This window comes from Diadema antillarum, unplaced genomic scaffold (assembly GCF_040938485.1).
Source record: "Diadema antillarum isolate AM-2024a unplaced genomic scaffold, OU_Dant_1.0 seq00000746_RagTag, whole genome shotgun sequence".
Classification (NCBI taxonomy): Eukaryota; Metazoa; Echinodermata; class Echinoidea; order Diadematoida; family Diadematidae; genus Diadema; species Diadema antillarum.
In genome coordinates, this window is record NW_027271643.1 from 159,600 (window position 1) to 178,748 (window position 19,149).

The 19,149-nt window shown below is 39.2% G+C and overlaps 2 protein-coding genes across 2 annotated transcripts in view; both read right to left on the minus strand.

Moving 5' to 3' along the window:
* The window catches only part of LOC139738487 (transmembrane protein 198-like), a 77,815-nt gene extending 65,269 nt beyond the window's left edge, over positions 1-12,546 (minus strand). Inside the window, exon 1 of the mRNA XM_071649115.1 lies at positions 12,405-12,546. The gene's annotated coding sequence lies outside the window, so the exon portion shown is untranslated. The remainder of the gene's footprint in view (positions 1-12,404) is intronic.
* Positions 10,401-19,149, minus strand: part of LOC139738492 (lysosomal membrane ascorbate-dependent ferrireductase CYB561A3-like) — a 38,355-nt gene continuing 29,606 nt past the window's right edge. Inside the window, exons 5-6 of the mRNA XM_071649118.1 lie at positions 13,473-13,534; positions 10,401-10,687 (exon numbers count right to left, since the gene is read on the minus strand). Of these exons, the coding sequence (XP_071505219.1) occupies positions 10,401-10,687; positions 13,473-13,534 (349 nt within the window). The remainder of the gene's footprint in view (positions 10,688-13,472; positions 13,535-19,149) is intronic.

Consider the following 19,149-nt stretch of genomic DNA (forward strand, 5'->3'; position numbering starts at 1 on the left):
ATTAAGAAGACCTTGTCTCCCTCTTCCTTGTTTGGTCTAACACTGATAATCATATTTTGTTAACTGGTACTTTAACTTGTACCTGCAATTTGCTCTATATGGGGTTGAAACATCCTGTGTATCTGTGTCCAACGCCATCTGTATTACTCTGGGGTATACTTCCCCAGTTTTGAAAACTCAGTAAATGATTGAACAGTATCAAAATTACCACAGGAAAAAGAAAGAAGATACATCATTGACAAATAACTTGACATTGCCCTAGCTGTCAAATTCCAGCAGGCATGCTATCTTTGGCTTGTGATCAGCAACCTCTTGTCAAGCAGTGGTGTAGGATGAAGTGTGTGTGTCATGAGGAATGTGAATGAATAGTGATAGGAGACTGGCCTGTGGCAACAAGATATAATGAGCTGCCATTCCAAGATGAGAACAGGCCGCTCATAGCTCACTACATGCTGTCCTCCTCTTGAAGACATGCACGTTTGCATATCCACAGTACATCCCTCCCTTCAATACATACACATGTATTTAATTTTGATTTCAGGACTATAAAAACAGTTCATCAAATATAACCATGTATGGTTAAAATGATCATCATCAAATTTTGCTTAGTTAATCTAAAATAAAAATATACATAGATATGTTGATAGATGCACTGGTAATATTAAATATTGATAGTGACAGAGGACCAAGAAATTACACCTTCACCTTAATAAAGTAGATCACGAACGTTTGGAAAATAACCTGGACAATCTCTGTACCATTCAACAATGGATACCCTAATGTATTTGTTTTGCTTACTGCTGTTGCAGATATTACACATAAATCACATGATTAATAGGCAATCTAATCTAATTTTTCTCAAGAACCATAATGCACCTATGCAAACACAGCAAGACCAACACTACACACATCTGCCAGCTATGCAAGAGACATGTGCTTGGAAAATTGTAATGGCTAGGTTGACCTGTGATGTCATTGGGGATTGCCATGGCAACAATTTGCCCAGTCCTGAAGCCAGTGTGAGCAGTAACCATGTAATCATCTAGCAATTTAACATTCTTGAATGCCAGACATGTTGAACAGCTCACTCTACTCTGTAGAAATATCAGTATGGTCTTTACCACTTTATTTTTAACAGCATGTACAGACTGTACATGTAACTGTTGATTGTCAGAGCCACTAGATGTGAATGTCATTTACGCTGACATTTTAGTTGGAAGTTGAAGGGATGACAGTTGGTCCTCAAACATACAAACAAACAAAAAACACAGAGAGGAAGAAGAGTAATAAACATGTCTACTATTATTTCTTCAACTATATGCCCCAACCACCCTGACAGAGCTGATGCATTGTAGATAATCGGTGATGAGTGAGACTTCTACATGTACTCCTACAATTTGTCATTCCCCCCCCCCCCTAAATTATCCCTTATCAAACTAACATACACTGTGACATACAAGTGCACTGTACAGTTTATGTCTGCCTTTATAGTGCAAAGTTCATTCAGACTTGTGCGAGGTCTCCAACAATGGTTGCAGCCATCTGGAAATCACACGAGATTGAAAAAAAAAGAGAAGATTTCTTATTGTTCCATCCACTCAAAATCTGTTCATGAACATAGAAACTGTAAAGGATGTGTTATGGTACATTAGCCTGTCCATAGAATCATAACAAAGAATGCCTTCATCAGTAGCCTCCAGTCAATACTTTCATTTGCATCTGTGTCACAATACAGTGTGAATGATAACACCTTGGTCACAATATACAATACCATATGTACCCGGTAGTATGGCAGTGAGAAATCTTCTCATCATTATAGATCTTGCATTTTTAACTCATTGTGCAGTATGGACCGTACAAATATCTGGCATGAAATGTGGACCTACAATGTAAAATTACAATCTTTTACTGAAAGCAATATCTATGTCCTTCAAATTTACATACGTACATGTATCGGGTGTAAAATATAAAGAGAAGCATGACTGTCTCATAAATAAACAAGCCCACTAGATACAATACTGTATAGCCAGGTGCCCGCACCTCGTCAGGGGCCCGAATACCGTCACCCCGCTTAAAATCGTTTTGAGCGCACTGAACAAAAATGTATGCCCGGGACTGTGTTCTGTACGCTTGAAACTTGGCAGGACTACCACAACCAAGCAAATTGTGGTGAAAACCGAAGTTTTTCGCGAAAATCTGAAATTTTAATAGGGCTATAGGAATACGTGTTATATGTCACCCGCACGCATCTTTTACGTGTATGTCTATGGGAACATCACGGTCACCCGCACACGTCTTTTACGTGCTAAGTCTATGGGAGAGCGGGTGACGAGTTGCGGGCCCCTTCCTTAGCGCGCAACTTTTTCGCATCGTTCGCCTTTGACGACGATAGCTGCAAATTTTCAATATCGATCAGTGAACTTGTGATTCCATTGGAATTTTCAGCATTTTTCCTGTATGTGAGTTGGATTTCAAAGAATTTCAGTGGCGAAATGTGATTCAATTATGGGCAAACATTAACTATGACGAGGTGCGGGTCACCCAAGTATACATGCAGTGTACATTATAGAATGGGTAGCGAAAATCCTGCGATCTCATTGGTCGAGAACAGTGTGTTGATTTTCTACTGGCCACATGCTGCCTCACAGAGTAAACATGTTATCGCTTACTTGTAGCAAGAGTACGCGCACTCGTAGCAAAGGTTCGCGCACTAAGCAAGTGTTCGCGCACTCAGTATGATACGCCCATTGGTTAAAAAACCATGCATCTGTCTAGTATCATGCAGCGAACTTTTCAAGTAACTGGGAACAAAAAATCAATGTTCATATGATTTATGACAAGTTGACTGAAGCTGGATGAGAAATGCAGTTCTTAGATCTCACAAGACCACACACACACACACACACACACACAAGCACAGACAGACAGATAGGTCAGGGAGGTAAAATACAGACAGACAGAAAAACACACACACATTTCTCAATAACCAACTTCTTTCAACTTGCTACAATCATTAGCCCCCATATTGAGTGAGTCCCCATTCACATAACATTAGACGGCTAACTTTGGTTCAAAGTTTTTAAGTGTCTATCATACATTGTATGATTTTGGTGCAATTTGGTTCAGTGGAATTCAAGATATCTACATGGATACGGAAGTACATTAGTGCCAGTACTTAAGTGCCCATTTTTGTGTTCACAGAGTAATTACATAATTATACACTAAATAGAATTTTTGGCAATCATGCACTTTAGGGCCCTGAATTATCGATTGAAGATTTTCCCCTAATCGAGCAGTGCATGCAAATTCGAAAACCTATCAAGCACTGCAGGTTCGACAACATGTGTTCTGGTATGGAGTGTGGAATTTCGTGTAGGGATGCAGTGTGTGTGTGTGCACCTAAGGTACCGAGTACGTGGCGCCGTTTGCTCTACAATAATTGTAGAGCAAACGGCGCCACATACTCGGTACCTGAATTGTAAATGCCCTTCCATGCGCCGCGTGATCGAGCAGACAGGGTGCTAATGCACACACACACACATGCGCCGCACCTGCATGGGTGGTTTGCGCGAATTGCAGCAGTGGCAGATGGATGCAAGAGGCATAAAAATATCTACATGATTAACGTGGCTAGCTAGGATGTTAAAAAAACGGAGGCTGTTCACCTGTCATAGCACAGACTTCCTCACACTTTGCACTATCTGGCAATTTATCTGTGATGCAAAATTGTATTGCAAGAAATCAGTGTGCGGTGGGCTTAAAATCATGTGAATAAGAAGGTATGTAAAACTTGTTAATCCTGCAACAGAGAGCAATGGCATGCGATATCGCTCATTATAAAATGGGTTCAAGAATGTAGCCAATAGGAAGCGCTGAAATGAGACACACCTCCTTCCTTTACTTCAGTACAACTGCACTGCCTGTAATCCTATGGTAGATTGCCGATCGTCTGTGCGCGCGGCGGCTCCTTTGATGAATTGCATGCATACGCGTACGCGCTGTCAATCCTGTAAACAACTTCTAGTTCGGGCTGCCGGCCTTTGGTTATGGTTATGGTTAGGGTTAGGGTTAGGGTTGGGGTTAGGGTTAGGGTTTAATGGTTAGGGTTAGGATTAGGATTAGGGTTAGGTTTAGGGATAGGGTCCCCGATAGATTTTTAGTTTCCCCAATCTGTGCCGTCTAAAAAAAAACACGCCGGAGGCCGGCCTGTCTTCCCTTGTAACATATGTGGCGTACGTACGTATACTGTACTATACGTACACTTTGTACAGTACAGTAGACCAAGCGTTATGGGACCGGACGCGTACATGGAGTCACTTTGAAGAGCAAATCCAACGATTTAGCAGGTTAATTCTCACGCCGTTTTCAGAGTATGTTGTCTAGTAGGCCTATATGAGGAGTCTATATCAAGTCTTTAAGGTAAAGGGTGCATATTCTATGTAAAATAAGTAAGTTTTCATGCGGGTGTCCGGAAACCCAACCCCCATTATACTTATACTGTATGTGCGGGACTTCCGCGAGTGCGACGTGCGTAAAAGTTTGGGACGAACATCTTCGGACGTCTTGACCCACAAAGGTAAGTGAAAAACGCTGAAAAATGATGTTAGTTTTCGAATTTTCGACCCATTTTATAAAACAAATGATGCACAGGATTATTTCGTGGCGTTAGTGTAGGCGTAGCTCACTCTCGGGTATTTACAATGTAGTGCAACATGCACTCGGCTTCGCCTCGTGCATGTTTCACAATTGTAAATACCCTCGAGTGCACTACGCCTACACTAACGCACTCTATCCTGTGCATCATTTGTATAGTGTTCCATGAAATACATTGTTACTGTACCTACTAGTCAAAATTGCAGTGCGAGGAGGGCTTGAAACAAATATACTTGTCAAATGGCATTCCCTACAAGAACTCTGTGGTGCGTGGTGGTTCATGGGATATCATCATAATCATTCAAATGACATAACAGGATCCGATCAGCAGAAACCATTGACATATTTAAAAAGCTTCTGAAGTCATGTATGTTCGCATCTTGTTAGGTGATCCGAGTATCCTCTCGGATCACCTTCTGTATCTGTACTGATTCTTTGTTTTTTTTTATTCTTCTTTATTCTATTTTCTATTACAAATGTGACCGTGCACCTCAAAACGAACATAAAGTCGCACACACTGATTTTGCGTGAGGACTGAAAATAAGTGAAATGGGTCCACCTAGCCGAACTTGACTTTTTCATATTTTCTGAAAGAGCGGGTTTTCTTTTACAATATGCTAAAATTTGGTATCATAAGACGGGCAGGAAAGTGTTTCTTTTTTTTGCAGTTTATCTCGAACATTTTTGGTAGAATAGTGTGATTAGGTGTGTCTTTAGAATCCCTTTTTCATTTCTGAAAAACCTTGTCCACGCTCTTCACTTTCAACTCTAATAACTTATGAAAGGATAGTGCTACTGCTTTGAAAGTTGGCATTAATTATGGACAGAATGTGTTAATGAGGCATGCTTAATTTCAGTTTAATCTGATAATCCCTTCATTGTTGTTACTCTGGTGGTTTACTTCCTGTTTTTTGTCCCATTCATTGCACAGCCAGCATGGTTAGGTAAAGATTAAGCGCTTGAACAGACACTGTACTTCAGAGCCTCTTTTCTCAGTTCACACTTTTCCTGAGTTTGTGCTTTCTTTCCAATATTTAGATAGGTTAGGAGAATCCATTTGATTTGAGTTATACATCATTTTAAAGCTAAGGTCTGCTCTTTCAGAATAATGGTCTTAACTAAAAATTCATGTCTGGCGACTTTTTGTTTCTTTTGAGGTGTAGGGTCACAAATGCTATACTTATTATTATTATTATAACAGCATTCTTTGTTTCCAAGTTTAAGCTTCTCAGTGCCGTCATTACAGTTCAATTTGAGCAGTTGAAAATGAATTTTTACAGCTATAAATATTGCTGGATGCACTCAAAAACACTGTGTGACCGAGACTTAGGGTACTCGTCGATCGCTAAGCATTATCAGCGTGCATGCATTTGTCTAGGGGCCTGTTATACGTGCACTCCCTGATGAAGTTAGTGAGCCACTGTCGCGACATCGCCAGGGTATGATGGCTTTAAACAGCAAAGAACCATAGGACAGTGGCGGCTGTTTTGCTCTTGGCGGGTAGTGATGGTAATTCGTTCACCAGTTTCATGGTATTTTCGAGTGCATCACGCAATATCTATGGCTGTAAATTCATTTTTTGACTGCTCAAACTGAACTGTTATAATAATGGCACTGAGAAGATGAAACATGTAAGAATTTCTACTGTTATGTCATTTGAATGATCAAAGAGTAGACATCTATCGTTTTGGGGGTCATAATTGATAGAAAGACTGGTCTGTACCTTGTCGTCGGGGATGTTCCACGGAGACTACGTCTGGCTTCATGGAATCCCCTCCTATACAGACCAAAGGCTGTCGTCCTGGCTCCTGTAGGGCTGCTCTGCCCGCTGTCGCGCACGGACCAAATGCTACCATAACCCCATTTTCTTACAGCTTTTTTACAGTCAAACAAGTTTGACATGATATGACACATTATGTAGCAATATTTGGGGTAACTTTCCCACATTGTGCAATTGAAATACTCACATTTAACTAGGCTAGATCGTAGAAATTTGTATCCATATCGCTGATATCTCAACATCGCCGTTCGCTAGCTGTCAGTCGCCATTTGATACGTGTACATAAGCCATGCTCTGGCCGAAGGGACCATTCCCGTTACATGTGCATCACATTTGATTGGCTAACAGATTCATAATATGTTGCAGAGCTGTTGCGAATGTATCGACAGGCTAGTAGTTGTGTGTTTCCCAAGAAAATTTCACCCAAATCTTGGATATTTCAAACAGCTGGTGAGTGCATTACAATATTTATGAAATGCTGATTTTACAAGATAAGTTTGAATTTGCAGATTCAATATCCATACACAGTATGTGGCTTATCACTTTTTTGACATTTACGGCTCTCCTCTGTATAGGAGGGGATCCCATGAAGCCAGACATTGCCTCTGACTCTGCTGCGGAACATATCCCCGTCGACAAGATACAAACCAATCTTTTGGTCAAGGTTTGAGACTGCAATCAATGCTTGTAACTGCAGATATAACATACCTTGGATAAACATACCTTGGATGTGGGCGTAAAGTTAGACTTAACTTATTTGCTCCTCGATGTTGTCATTACATGACATTAATAACTTTTTGTTAGACGCTGTGCAGTATTACATGGACAAAAAAATATCCCATCGGGGTTGTATTTGTTCTTGTCTTGACTCCAGAACCTCTCTAGGTTTGACTTGAAACTATTCATGGATGGGCTGTCAACTACAAATGATGGCAACTTATTCCACTCACTAATAACTCTTTGAGAGAAAGAGCACTGTCTCACTTTGGACTTTACATGTTTCTTCAGTATCTTAAATTTATGACCACGCGTCCTTCCTCCAATTGAGAACTCAAAAAAGTCTGAAGACTTCATATCATCAATCCCATTCACAATCTTAAAAATCTGTATCATATCAGCTCTATGCCGTCGATATGCCAATGAAGGCAATTTCAAGTGTTTAAGTCTTGCTTTATAACTCCTAGGTCTGAGTGGACGTATCATTCTGGTAGCTCGACGCTGTACATTCTCTACTTTTACAACATTCTTCTTCCAATGAGGATGCCACACTGACGAACAATATTCTAATGTCGGTCTAACAATAGACTTGTACAGTTGAATAAATCCTTTCTCATTGAAACTAGAAAATGTATGGTTAATAATTCCAATCCTACAGGTGTACGATTCGCTGCAGTACAAATTGTGTCCACATGATGAGTAAAATCTAACTTCTTGTCGCAATTTACTCCAAGATCTTTTACATTGTACATACATGTACATGTATGTAGCTAATGGAATGGGCGGGTCTGATTCATCCATTGTATAATTGACACATGGGTTATTCCTTCCATAATGAATAACTTTACCTTTTCCTGGTTAAAAGGAAGCTGCCACTTTTTTTACCATTCCATCACTCTGGTTAGATCAGCTTGCAGATTCAGTACATCATCACTGTCATAGTGTATATCTGTGAATACAACTTGGTATCATCAGCAAAAAGCTTAACTTCAAATCTGCCACTTAATAACACATCAGAAAGGTCGTTTACGTACAACAGAAACAAAATTGGCCCCAGAACGCTACCTTGTGGGACTCCGCTAGATACCGCAGTTTGTGAAGATGAAACATCACTGACCACCACTCGTTGTGATCTTTCACTTAAGAAAGACTTAATCCACTTCAAAAGATTCCCAGTGATCCCGTACGCTTCTACTTTCCCAATCAGTCGTTCGTGAGGTACACTGTCAAACGCCTTACTATAATCTAAATATATACAATCGACGTTTCCGCCATTTTCTAATACTTTTGTCCATGTTTCTGACACAGATAATAACTGTGCACCACAGCTTCTTCCTTTCCTAAAACTACATTGCTCCTCTGTAAATAACAGATTTGAGTCCATGTGTTGTACAATTTTGTCTCTGACCATGGTTTCCATTAACTTGCAAATATTACTAGTCAAACTCACCGGCCGATAGTTATTTGGTTTCTTCTTATCTCCTTGCTTGTAAATTGGAGAAACATTAGCATTCTCCCATGTCTTTGGAAGTTCACCTTTTGACATTGACATAGTAAATAAATCTGCAAGTGGTTTCGAAACACAATCTACAATTTCTTTCAAAATACGATTCTGCACATTATCTGGACTGGGGGATTTTGTTTGGTCCAGTTTCAATATAACATCTTTCACGACTTGTTCTGTAAAAATGACTGTATCTAATTGTACATCATGAATCCTGGGATCCAGAACTGGAACATTCGATAAGTCTTCATGTGTAGAAACAGAGGCAAAAAAGTTGTTCAGTGTTTCTGCCTTTTCTGCATAGTTTACTGCTCTACCTCCATCTGGTTTCTCCAAAATACTTAAATAGGGTTTGAATTTGGTTTTGCTTTGCACTTTGTACCTCCAAAAACTCTTGGGGTTACAACGCAATTCAGATATCAGTTTGCATTCAAAATCCCTTTTTGCTCCAGATACCACTCTAGTTACTTCATTTCTAGCTTTTCTGTAGCAGTCTCTGTCTTTCTGACTTCTTGTCTTTTGATAACGACTCCAAGCTTTATGTTTTATGACAATTGCTTGCTTAACAGAACTATTCAACCACAGAGGTTTCTCCTTCACTCTTGGTTTGACTTCAGGTACAAACTTGTCAGTAAGCATTCCAATTACATTCACAAAAACATCATTTGCAGTGTTAATATATCCTTCTGTATCCAACACATCAAAAATGTCATTGTCACACATGTTTCCTCATACCATCAGAATCTCCTCTAAAAATGCATAACGTTCAGGTTTCTCAGTAGATAAGTAGCAACCTGGCAAATACAGTTCAAATTCAAGAACTAAATGGTCACTCTTGCCTACTGGGAAGATGTGTGTAAGGATTCTACCATATCTTCTTGGTTAGTTAAAACAAGATCCAAAATGTTTGACCTCTGCCCATCTCTCAGTCTAGTAGGCTCATTTACTAACTGCATCAAAAATAAATCCTGAATGACTTGAACAAATGCATTTGCAAAGTCATTTGCACCTGTTCCCTATACAGCAGGGATCTCCCAATCAATATTTGGTAGGTTAAAATCACCCACGATAAGCAAATTCTTGTACTGAGAATTCTCAACTTCTTGAAAGAGTTGTAACAAAGCTGTATTATTAGCTTCGAGGCTATTTGGACTTCTATAAATGCCGCCAAACAGTAACTCTTCATTGCTGTCCTTCACAGAACACCAGACACTTTCTTCAAAGTCAGATTTATCAAAGAAAACTTGTTTACAGTGAAGACTCTTTCTGTAATAGATGGCAACTCCTCTTTGACACTTGACAGGTAAAAACAGACTATATCCCGGCAACTGAAGTTCACTTTCATCTATTGAATACAAACTGTTCTTAGGGTATATTTCCACCAATGCTATAATATCTGGATTGGTAATGGAAATCCTTGCTTCCAATATAGATTTCTTGTTACTAAGAGAATCAACGTTACTAAATACACATGATAAACGATTAACACAGTTTCTTCCTGCAACATGTATATCATCACTAAAAACCTGACTGTAAACCTTACTGTCAACTCTACCTTTGACATCTGCAGTATTACTGTCCGTACTCTTCTCGAAAGGGCTGGCCTCGCTTGCGGGGGGCAGGATCCTTTCTATGCTGGGACCTATAGTCCCCTTTCTTTACTGTCTTGTTTCCATGTATTATCCACTCTCCTTCACCTTCACCCTGTTCTCTCTTCAGTTCCCTAACCAGTTCTCTCCTTTCAGCTCATTCCTTTGTTCTGTCAGGCTGGATATACAGTTTCTCGAAGTCATTTGTAGCGAAACGTAGTTTGCTTGCCCTTGCCTTGGTGGCGGTACAAGATTCAACAGTTGAGAACTCTACCAGTAGGGGGCATGGGAGGGATTTCTCTGATTCAGACTCCTGTTCAGGGTTCCTCTTGCCCAGCCGCTGCACTCGCCTAACTTCGTAGTCCACCTCGAGACACTCTAAGACTTGGCAGACTTCGGCTGTATCGTGGTATGTGTGCTCCTTCGGATCCTCAGAACTAAACTCTGACAAACCTGATATAATGATTTAATGTTTTCTCTTTTCCCTTTCCCTGTCCTCAGCCTCTTTTCTTGGACAATAGACTCGACGGTAGATTCAAGCACATCGCTATGAAATTCAAGCACATCACTATGAGTTTTCACGTCCTTAGACTTTATGGTGTCTTTCAAGTCCTTCATGTCGGATTCAAGCTTTTTACACAAGTCTTCCACCTTACACCATTTATCACTTATAGCCTCCAATTTGTGTAACCTCTCTAAAATCTAGAAATATCTTATCGTAGATACAGCTGTATACTCAACAGTAGAAGAGCAAACTTTTAACAAAGACACTACTGACGTTAGAAGGTCTAGTATGATGGGGGGTTGTGTACCCGGACACTTACAAGTTGAGATTTAACTGTTAGGGCCTAGCCCTAGATGAATTTTTCACATTGCCATTCTCAATAAAAATATTCAAATAGATTCTACACAATGATGAGGTTCTGAAAATGAAACTTAACAGTTCTTCCAAAGCAAGGCAAACAAAATCAATTTTTGTCGTAATTAGAGAACTTAACTGAAACCCTTGCAAATATATTTTGAACGTTGTAGCCAGCCTGTGTGTATTGTCTACAGGGCCTAGATGCTGGGAATGGATTAACACTGAGGTTTGTTGTTTCTGACTCAAACACGCGCACAAGTTTCACATTGCGCGTGTGATAGAATATTACGCGCTTCTTCTGGTTGACAAATCATGAAACAAATCACCGAATTCTGCTTTAACGTCAATTATCGTATGGTCGCCACTGCGGTAAGGTCGCCAGACATTCACATCGCATGTAACGCGCGCCGCGATCGGAGATCAGCTTGGGCGACGGATTTTCATTACCCTCAAAATACATTCGTAATTCACCTTTTTCCTCCGTAAAAACACAAATAATTGTAATCAAAATATATTTTACCATTTGGCATATGTAAGAGGTGATAAAACCATTTTTAATGTGAGGATGTTTTTGATTTAGAATGGATTTCAGGTTGCAGACTAAGGGAGGTTTTCAAACGTGGTGACGGACGATGCATCCTTCATTGAAGTGTGTGCATAAACACACATGCTAATAATATGTGGCAGGCTATGCATGGGCGGCGAACTAATTCAGTGCCGATATTAGTTCCCCAACCCGGAAGTGCATAGGAAAATATTACACACAAGTGGCGACCATACCGTACTTGACGTTAACGTTAGAGAAGTTACCTAAAAAATTGGTATAAATTTAAAATATTTATTCAAAAGCAATTGTATTTTATGCTTATTTTATGGGATTTTATTGTGTTTGAGGAAGTAAATTTTTAGTCCGGTCCCACAACTTGTCCGGTCCGACCACGTATGGTCATAACACCCAGAACCAGATCTTAAACACCGTGCAGTCGCACGTTTGTGCAGCTCTTGTGAGGTTCTAACAACTCATCTGGCATCTTCTCCCGGTTTCAAGTGCACACAAATTACTAACCCGCCGATCAGCCGCCGCGCGACTTCAGTACAACGACAGGGCTGTATACAGACCCCTTAGCTACTGCGACCAGCAGCCCCATACGCCGCGCATAGGAGTATGGGGCTGCTGGTCGCAGTTAGCATTAACAGTAACACTTACCACTGCGGTACCAGACCCCCTAGCCCAATGTTAGACTGTAATAATTACACTAACGTTAGAGTTTCTAAATTAAAGGAAGAAAACGTTCATACCTCATCCTTCGTTCAATATTCCGTCAGACGGTGGACATGCTCCTCAATATTTTACTTAGACGATGGTCTCTTCCAAGACGTCTTCAAAATGCAATAGACAGACAGTCACGGTAAACATGTAAGCATAGTAGTCATACGTACGTACGGCCATAAATACGGGCGGGACGCACGGCGTTGACGACACTGACTGCGCGCTGGCGGCGGCATTGATCACAGCATACTAGCAGAATATAACCATACCTGTGTGAATGTATAATGTTCACTGTTGGTACCGTGTAAACTTGCGGTGCAATCGAATTTTCGGCCTACTACAGTAGTATGTGTGTAAGTCAAGCACTAGATGGCGCTCTTCCATATGCAATCAGCCGGATTTCTGTGGGGTTTGTTTGTTGGGCGTGGTTTATGAACATTGAAGGTGGAAGTCGGGCACCTCCCTGGGCGTGTGATGGGGTGGACTAATATAGTCTTATACCTTCCAATCCAGTATCATTTTGATTATAAGCTTTAACTTTTCATTTTTCTTTTGAAAATTTCATATTGTGAATCTAAGGCAGGGGAAAGGAAGCAGAATTTCATATATTATTATATATAATATCATCGCCGACCGTATATGATATATATTCTTGGTGGCAGATATACTATCGCCAACCATATATATACTTCAGGTGGCAGATATAATTGCCATCCATACAACCAAACCGAGTTCCGAGCACGGAGTTCAACCTGTCTTACTACAGTAAGATCACTTCTTGAATAGGCCTACGGTGCCACTGCCTGGGGCCTGTCTTACAAAGACTTGTGATAGAAATCAATCACAAGTTTTTTGAGAGCTGCAATGCAAGTTGCAATTGATTTGGGGACTTGTGATTGATTTGAAGGCTTTATAAGACGGGGCCCTGGGATCCGTATCTACAAAAGGACATAAACAGACTAACAAGTGTCCGAAGAAGAGCATTTCTATTCATTTACAGGAGATTATGTGTCTAGAGACAATGGCTTCATCACAAACAAGCTGGCTGAATTGCATCTTCCAAGCTTGATGGAAAGAAGAAAGAACCTCAAACTCACCCTCTTCTTCAAAGTGGTCGGGGGGCTGGTGCCAGCTCTCCCACTTCAAACTTTTGTTCAACCTACAAAATTGAGACCACGTATCCGTGTCAAGCAATTTGCAAACTGTGATACTGTTAATATCCTATATAGACAAGTGAAAAATAACAGTAAGTGTTTTAATCAAATAAGAGCACGAACAGAACAATTTAGGAACTCATTCTTTCCATCTACCGTCATCGAGTCGAACCACCTGAGTGATGCCACTATCAACTCGCCATCAATCGCCTCATTCGAACAGGCCATTGATGGAACCTCCTAATTACCCCTGCGCCCTCTCTCGTCCGATGTGTTATGCCCAATAGGGCCCTGCATCGTACACATCCAGATAGAGTAGCGCCTCCTTTAATTGGATGTGTAATGGGGTGGAGCTATAATTTCATATACTGCCATTATTTTTTATCATACTCATTAAAAACAAACAAACAGACAAAAAAACAAACAAACAAAAAGCCCAAAGCAAAACATAGCCGTGCATGATTAGTGTTTGTGAATGTATTTTGTATCACTGACTTTGTCCGAAATGATTCAATGTAATCATTTAAGTAATATGAACATATGGCAAGAGGAGTGAAATAAGATATGATTTAAAACAAAAATCTGAAAAAGTAGATTATCTTTATAAATCTTAGTTCCAATATGTACACTCAGTGAACACTTTTCCAGTTTATATTTTTCAAAGGAGACTTTGAGGAAAAAAAAAAACCTAATGTATCATATACCACATTGAAGGCAATTTAATTGGTTATCAACCTGGTAGGTCAATACCGAACGAAAATAAAGCTATGCGTGAGTGAACACATTCATTTATGTTGTCCAAGGCACAAAAGTAAAAGTTGCAAAATTTGATGTGTTGTCATTCATTTGCAAATGCCCTTCAAGATAATAACAAAATACCAATTTAACAGAATGAGAGACATGAATGAAATAGCAAGTTTTTGTTCTCTTGTACATGTGTATCTCTTTATATCCTCACATGAACACAAAGTGGGAACGTGGCACATGAAAAGTTAAATCTTGCTGTAGGCCTACAGTGTGTACATGTTCTTACAAAATCAAACAAATGAGTGTCCGACATCAAACTCATCAAACTATCAGCTTAAAGAGAGGAGAAAACACTGAGGAGAAAAGATGTATGGAAGGACAGATGGATAGATGGATAGATAGGGAGAGATGGAGAGAGAGAATAAATGAGAGAGCGATAATGGATGTGAACATGAAGCATTCTAAGCATTGTAGAATTTCATCCTTTACACAATATCTCTTGAACTTTATTAACCTCCATTGTTGAACTTTCTGTCTCTTGTTTGTTAACATTTTGTTGTTGATATTGGTGTTGGTGTGCACACCATTATATACATGACAAAGTGCATTATATATATATATATATATATATATATATATGACGAGTTTGTTTGCAAAAACCGATAAGTCCATATTTGCCAAATGGAGATATTTGCGATTAAAGGTCAAGAAAAATGAGAATCATAAGAATTTTTTTGCTTCTTTTGACCATAACTTCAAAAATGTACCTTTATATGTAGTGACCAATATATCATTTAAAAGGTATTATTTTGTACTTTATTACAGAGACCGTACTTTAAAATCTTCAAAAATGGACTTATTGGTTTTTGCGAACAAACTCTTCATATATACACACACACATATATATATATATATATATATATATATATATATATATATATATATATATATATATATATATATATATATATTTAAAACGGTCCATAGGGCAAATACTGTATACGTCTGAAAACGAGGTTATCTTAAGGGGAGTTCGCTCCAAAGAGGAAATTTTTCAATGCCATCAAACCTATCTTACCGACTGCCTGTCTATAGTACCAGTAGCCACCTGCCATATACGACCACTACAAAAAATTCCCTCCAAGAGACAAATGGTCACTCTTTTCTTCTCCCTTGGGTGGCTGCTATAGACAGATTTGACTGCATACTGATATATGTATTTGATACATACAGTCAAACCTGTCCATAGTGGTCATCCAAGGGAGACGTAAAGAGTGGCAATTATGATATACAGTGTATGTATAATCATTTGATCCATACAGAAAAGAGTGGCCGTTTTAGACAGGAGGCCGCTATAGACAGGTTGTGCAACTTTTGTGCGCATTGCCTACATGTAGGGCCTACATGTGAAGAGTTTGTTCGCAAAAACCGATAAGTCCATATTTGCCAAATGGACATATTTGCGATTAAAGGTCAAGAAAAATAAAGAGAATAAGAAAAGTTTTGCTTCTTTTGACCATAACTTCAAAAATGTACCTTTATATGTAGTGAGTAATATCTCATTAAAAAGGTATTATTTTGTACTTTATGACAGAGACCGTACTTCAAAATCTTAAAAAATGGACTTATCGGTTTTTGCGAACAAACTCTTCATGTATCATCGTTGTACACATCTATACGTACTTTCATGTACTTTCATGTACATGTATGTGTACATGTATGCACATGTGTGTTTTATGCATTGAACAATGCTGGTACGTGTTTATCAAATAGTTGCACAGTAGCATGTGTACAGTCGTGAAGAAAGCTTAACACTAGTATATTATTATGACTGAATGAGTGATGAATGCAGTGGTGGCGATCACTGAACGTTGTTCGTGAATGACTGGCATGGCTACAAAGCAGAAAAACATGCTGAATTATCGGCTCGGCTACGGCTCTATCGGGTGTGTGGCTGCTATAAACAGAATAACATCTACCACAGGAAACAAAATTTGTGGCCGCTGGCCGCGTAAGACAGGTGGCCGCTATACACAGAGTCTTTAACAGGGCTTTTTTCGGGGGGGGGGGGGGGGGGGGGGGTTTCAATAACCACTATAGACAGGTGGTCGCTATAGACAGGTGGCCACTAAGGCAGGCTTGACTGTATTATCATTGTGTTACATTGTGATGTGAAACAAATATTTACTAAAATATAATGACATGAAGCACAATTCCAATCTCTTAAAATTGATTGATTGGTATGTCCCTGGCACACACATAAAGGATTTACGAGAAAGAAAGAAAAATTCCTAAATGATGGCAAATGCTGTGCATACCTTTAACCTGTCCTTATTACAGAGTATGTTTCTTTGTTTTGTGTATGTCTTTGGGCAAAGGCAACATTCTTTTGTCAGCAACAGTCTGGGCAGAATAGCAAAATAGTTGAATTAATTGCCATTGAACAGAAAAAGCAAAATGGTATTTTCAGAGTGAAAAGATACATTGTATCAAAGCAGGTTAAATGTGTTTGCACACATGAAAGAATGCACGATAGTCTACACCTCACACAGTTTCAAATGTGCACTGAAGTTGGATTTATTAAAGAAAACCACGACTACATCAAGGTAGAAATGAAGCTTAATGCACATTAGATTCTATGGACATTTAGAACACACCTTTGTCATTGCAAAATACCAGGTACGGTGCAATGGGATATTTTGGTTGTTCGCTGACAATATACTTCCTTAAGTCAATATAATCTGCACACAATGTAAATCTGCTCTTCTGAAGCAACATACAGAAGGGATACAAACATAATGAAAAAATACCATGGTAATGAATATTTGAAATGAAGAGAAGATACTTTCAATCAAAGAAAAATAGCTGTCATGACATAATTGCCAATTTGACATACTAAAAATTATTCATCTGGAAACACACTGATGCAAGCATAACATCACCTCACCATGCTAAGGATAATCATATTGACTTCTCTGAATAATTGCAGTATCTTAAAAGCAAAAATATCAGATGAACTTGACAACAGCAGCCATTTTTAATAACATTAACAGGAATACTGAGTCATTTATCATGATACACACACAAACACACATGTACACAGTCATATAACTTTACACAACTTGCAACTTGACACTTGATTAATTAGTATGGAATGGTGATGGACATAATATCAATGGCATATACATACATATTGTATGTGTTTCCATGGTCACTGGAAAGGGTATAACTTGATAATATCACAATATCATGACTGATATATATTACATAGGAAAGTGGATCAATTGAGGAGGTTGTGACCATTCCATTTTCCATGTTATAGCAAATAACTCATAGTAATCGCTAAATGCATTGCACACACATACGCTAAGACATGTATATGTGAGACTTTCTAAAACATGTTTATGATATTAATGCTGAACTGTAAAGTGTTGCAGAGTATTAATATTCTAACCTTTCAAATGAAAAAAAAATAAAAAAAATAAAAAAAATCCCAAATGAAATAACTTTTTCCTAGTTCATCTTATTTTTTCCTGAATATAAGACTTTTCATATGCAGTGTTCCTCGCAGACATAATCATACATTGTCCTGTCCAAATTTGTGTGTTAACTGTCGGTAATGCACATACATGTGGGCACGTGCAAACTGCATTGTACATGACACATTATTTTTGCAAATGTGGAGCAGGTGCCACTGAATTAGATTCAATCCATGGCAATGCACATGAATGAGCAGTACACCGTATGAAACTTGCAGTAGACTGCCCTTGACAGTACTCTGCGAGTGTTCTGTGCACTGCTAGCAAGTCGCATTGCACAATGCATGTAATGTATAGTTGGGTGTCCAACACATTGACACCCTAATGTTATCAATAGATAATTAAAATATCTCACAATTTGCCTGAAATTTTACTCACATGTAGAGAGAAAATACTCTGAATTCACAAGGGTGCATTGAAAATGCGATTTGCGGTGCACGCTCCAAGATAACTGCTTCGAACACGTGGGTTGTCATTTTGATGCACTCAGTCGCGCTGTATTTTGAAACCAACACCCCTACCCTCTATGGATAATATGTGTGAAATGTATGTAATGCTTTTCCTATGTGTATTTATAATCTACGGTATCATTATTTTGCTCTTAATCTTGTTTATTATCGGGTTTTTCAGTAATAATCGGACATCATCAAATCCCCAGCGAATAATGCAAAACCACTGTGCGTAGTCGCGTGTGTGAAAGTACGTTCTCTACGCGCAATGCTATGAATAGAGGGGTGTTGGTTTCAATGTACAGTGTTGATGTGTTGGACACCTACTATACATCATGTAGCATGCAACACAGTCTGGGTCTTTTACACCGTATGCAATCAGTGCAATGGGTGAAATGATGGGGAAAATACAATAACAGCACATAACAACAAGACTAATGTCACACATACCAATTCCCAGTGTTATTAGGATCAAGTTGCAACACGTCCTCATCTCTCCTCGCAAACTATTCATTGTTATCATAATCGCCATCATGCAGCTGTTTCGATCTGCCCCTGTTCATGAAACTATGCCGCCGGCATTGCCGCAACAACGGTATAAGCAGCAGCGTCTTGGTTGTTAATGTTCTGCTTCAGGGTCAAAGTCATCTATTAATATTCGCCATCACTGTTTGAATTTGAGGATCATGACTCAGTATCCTTTCCTCATTCTTCCTCGAAAACTCAGATCAAGAACATTATCGAACATTTTCTTTCACGCAATAGTTTGGGATCGAGCTACACTACAAAAGCTATGTGGAAGCAAGGCGTGTGTCTGCCAGTCATTGGAGCACATGACTGGTTGGCAAAGAGCATGAGATACTTGTGATGTCACTGACATCAGGC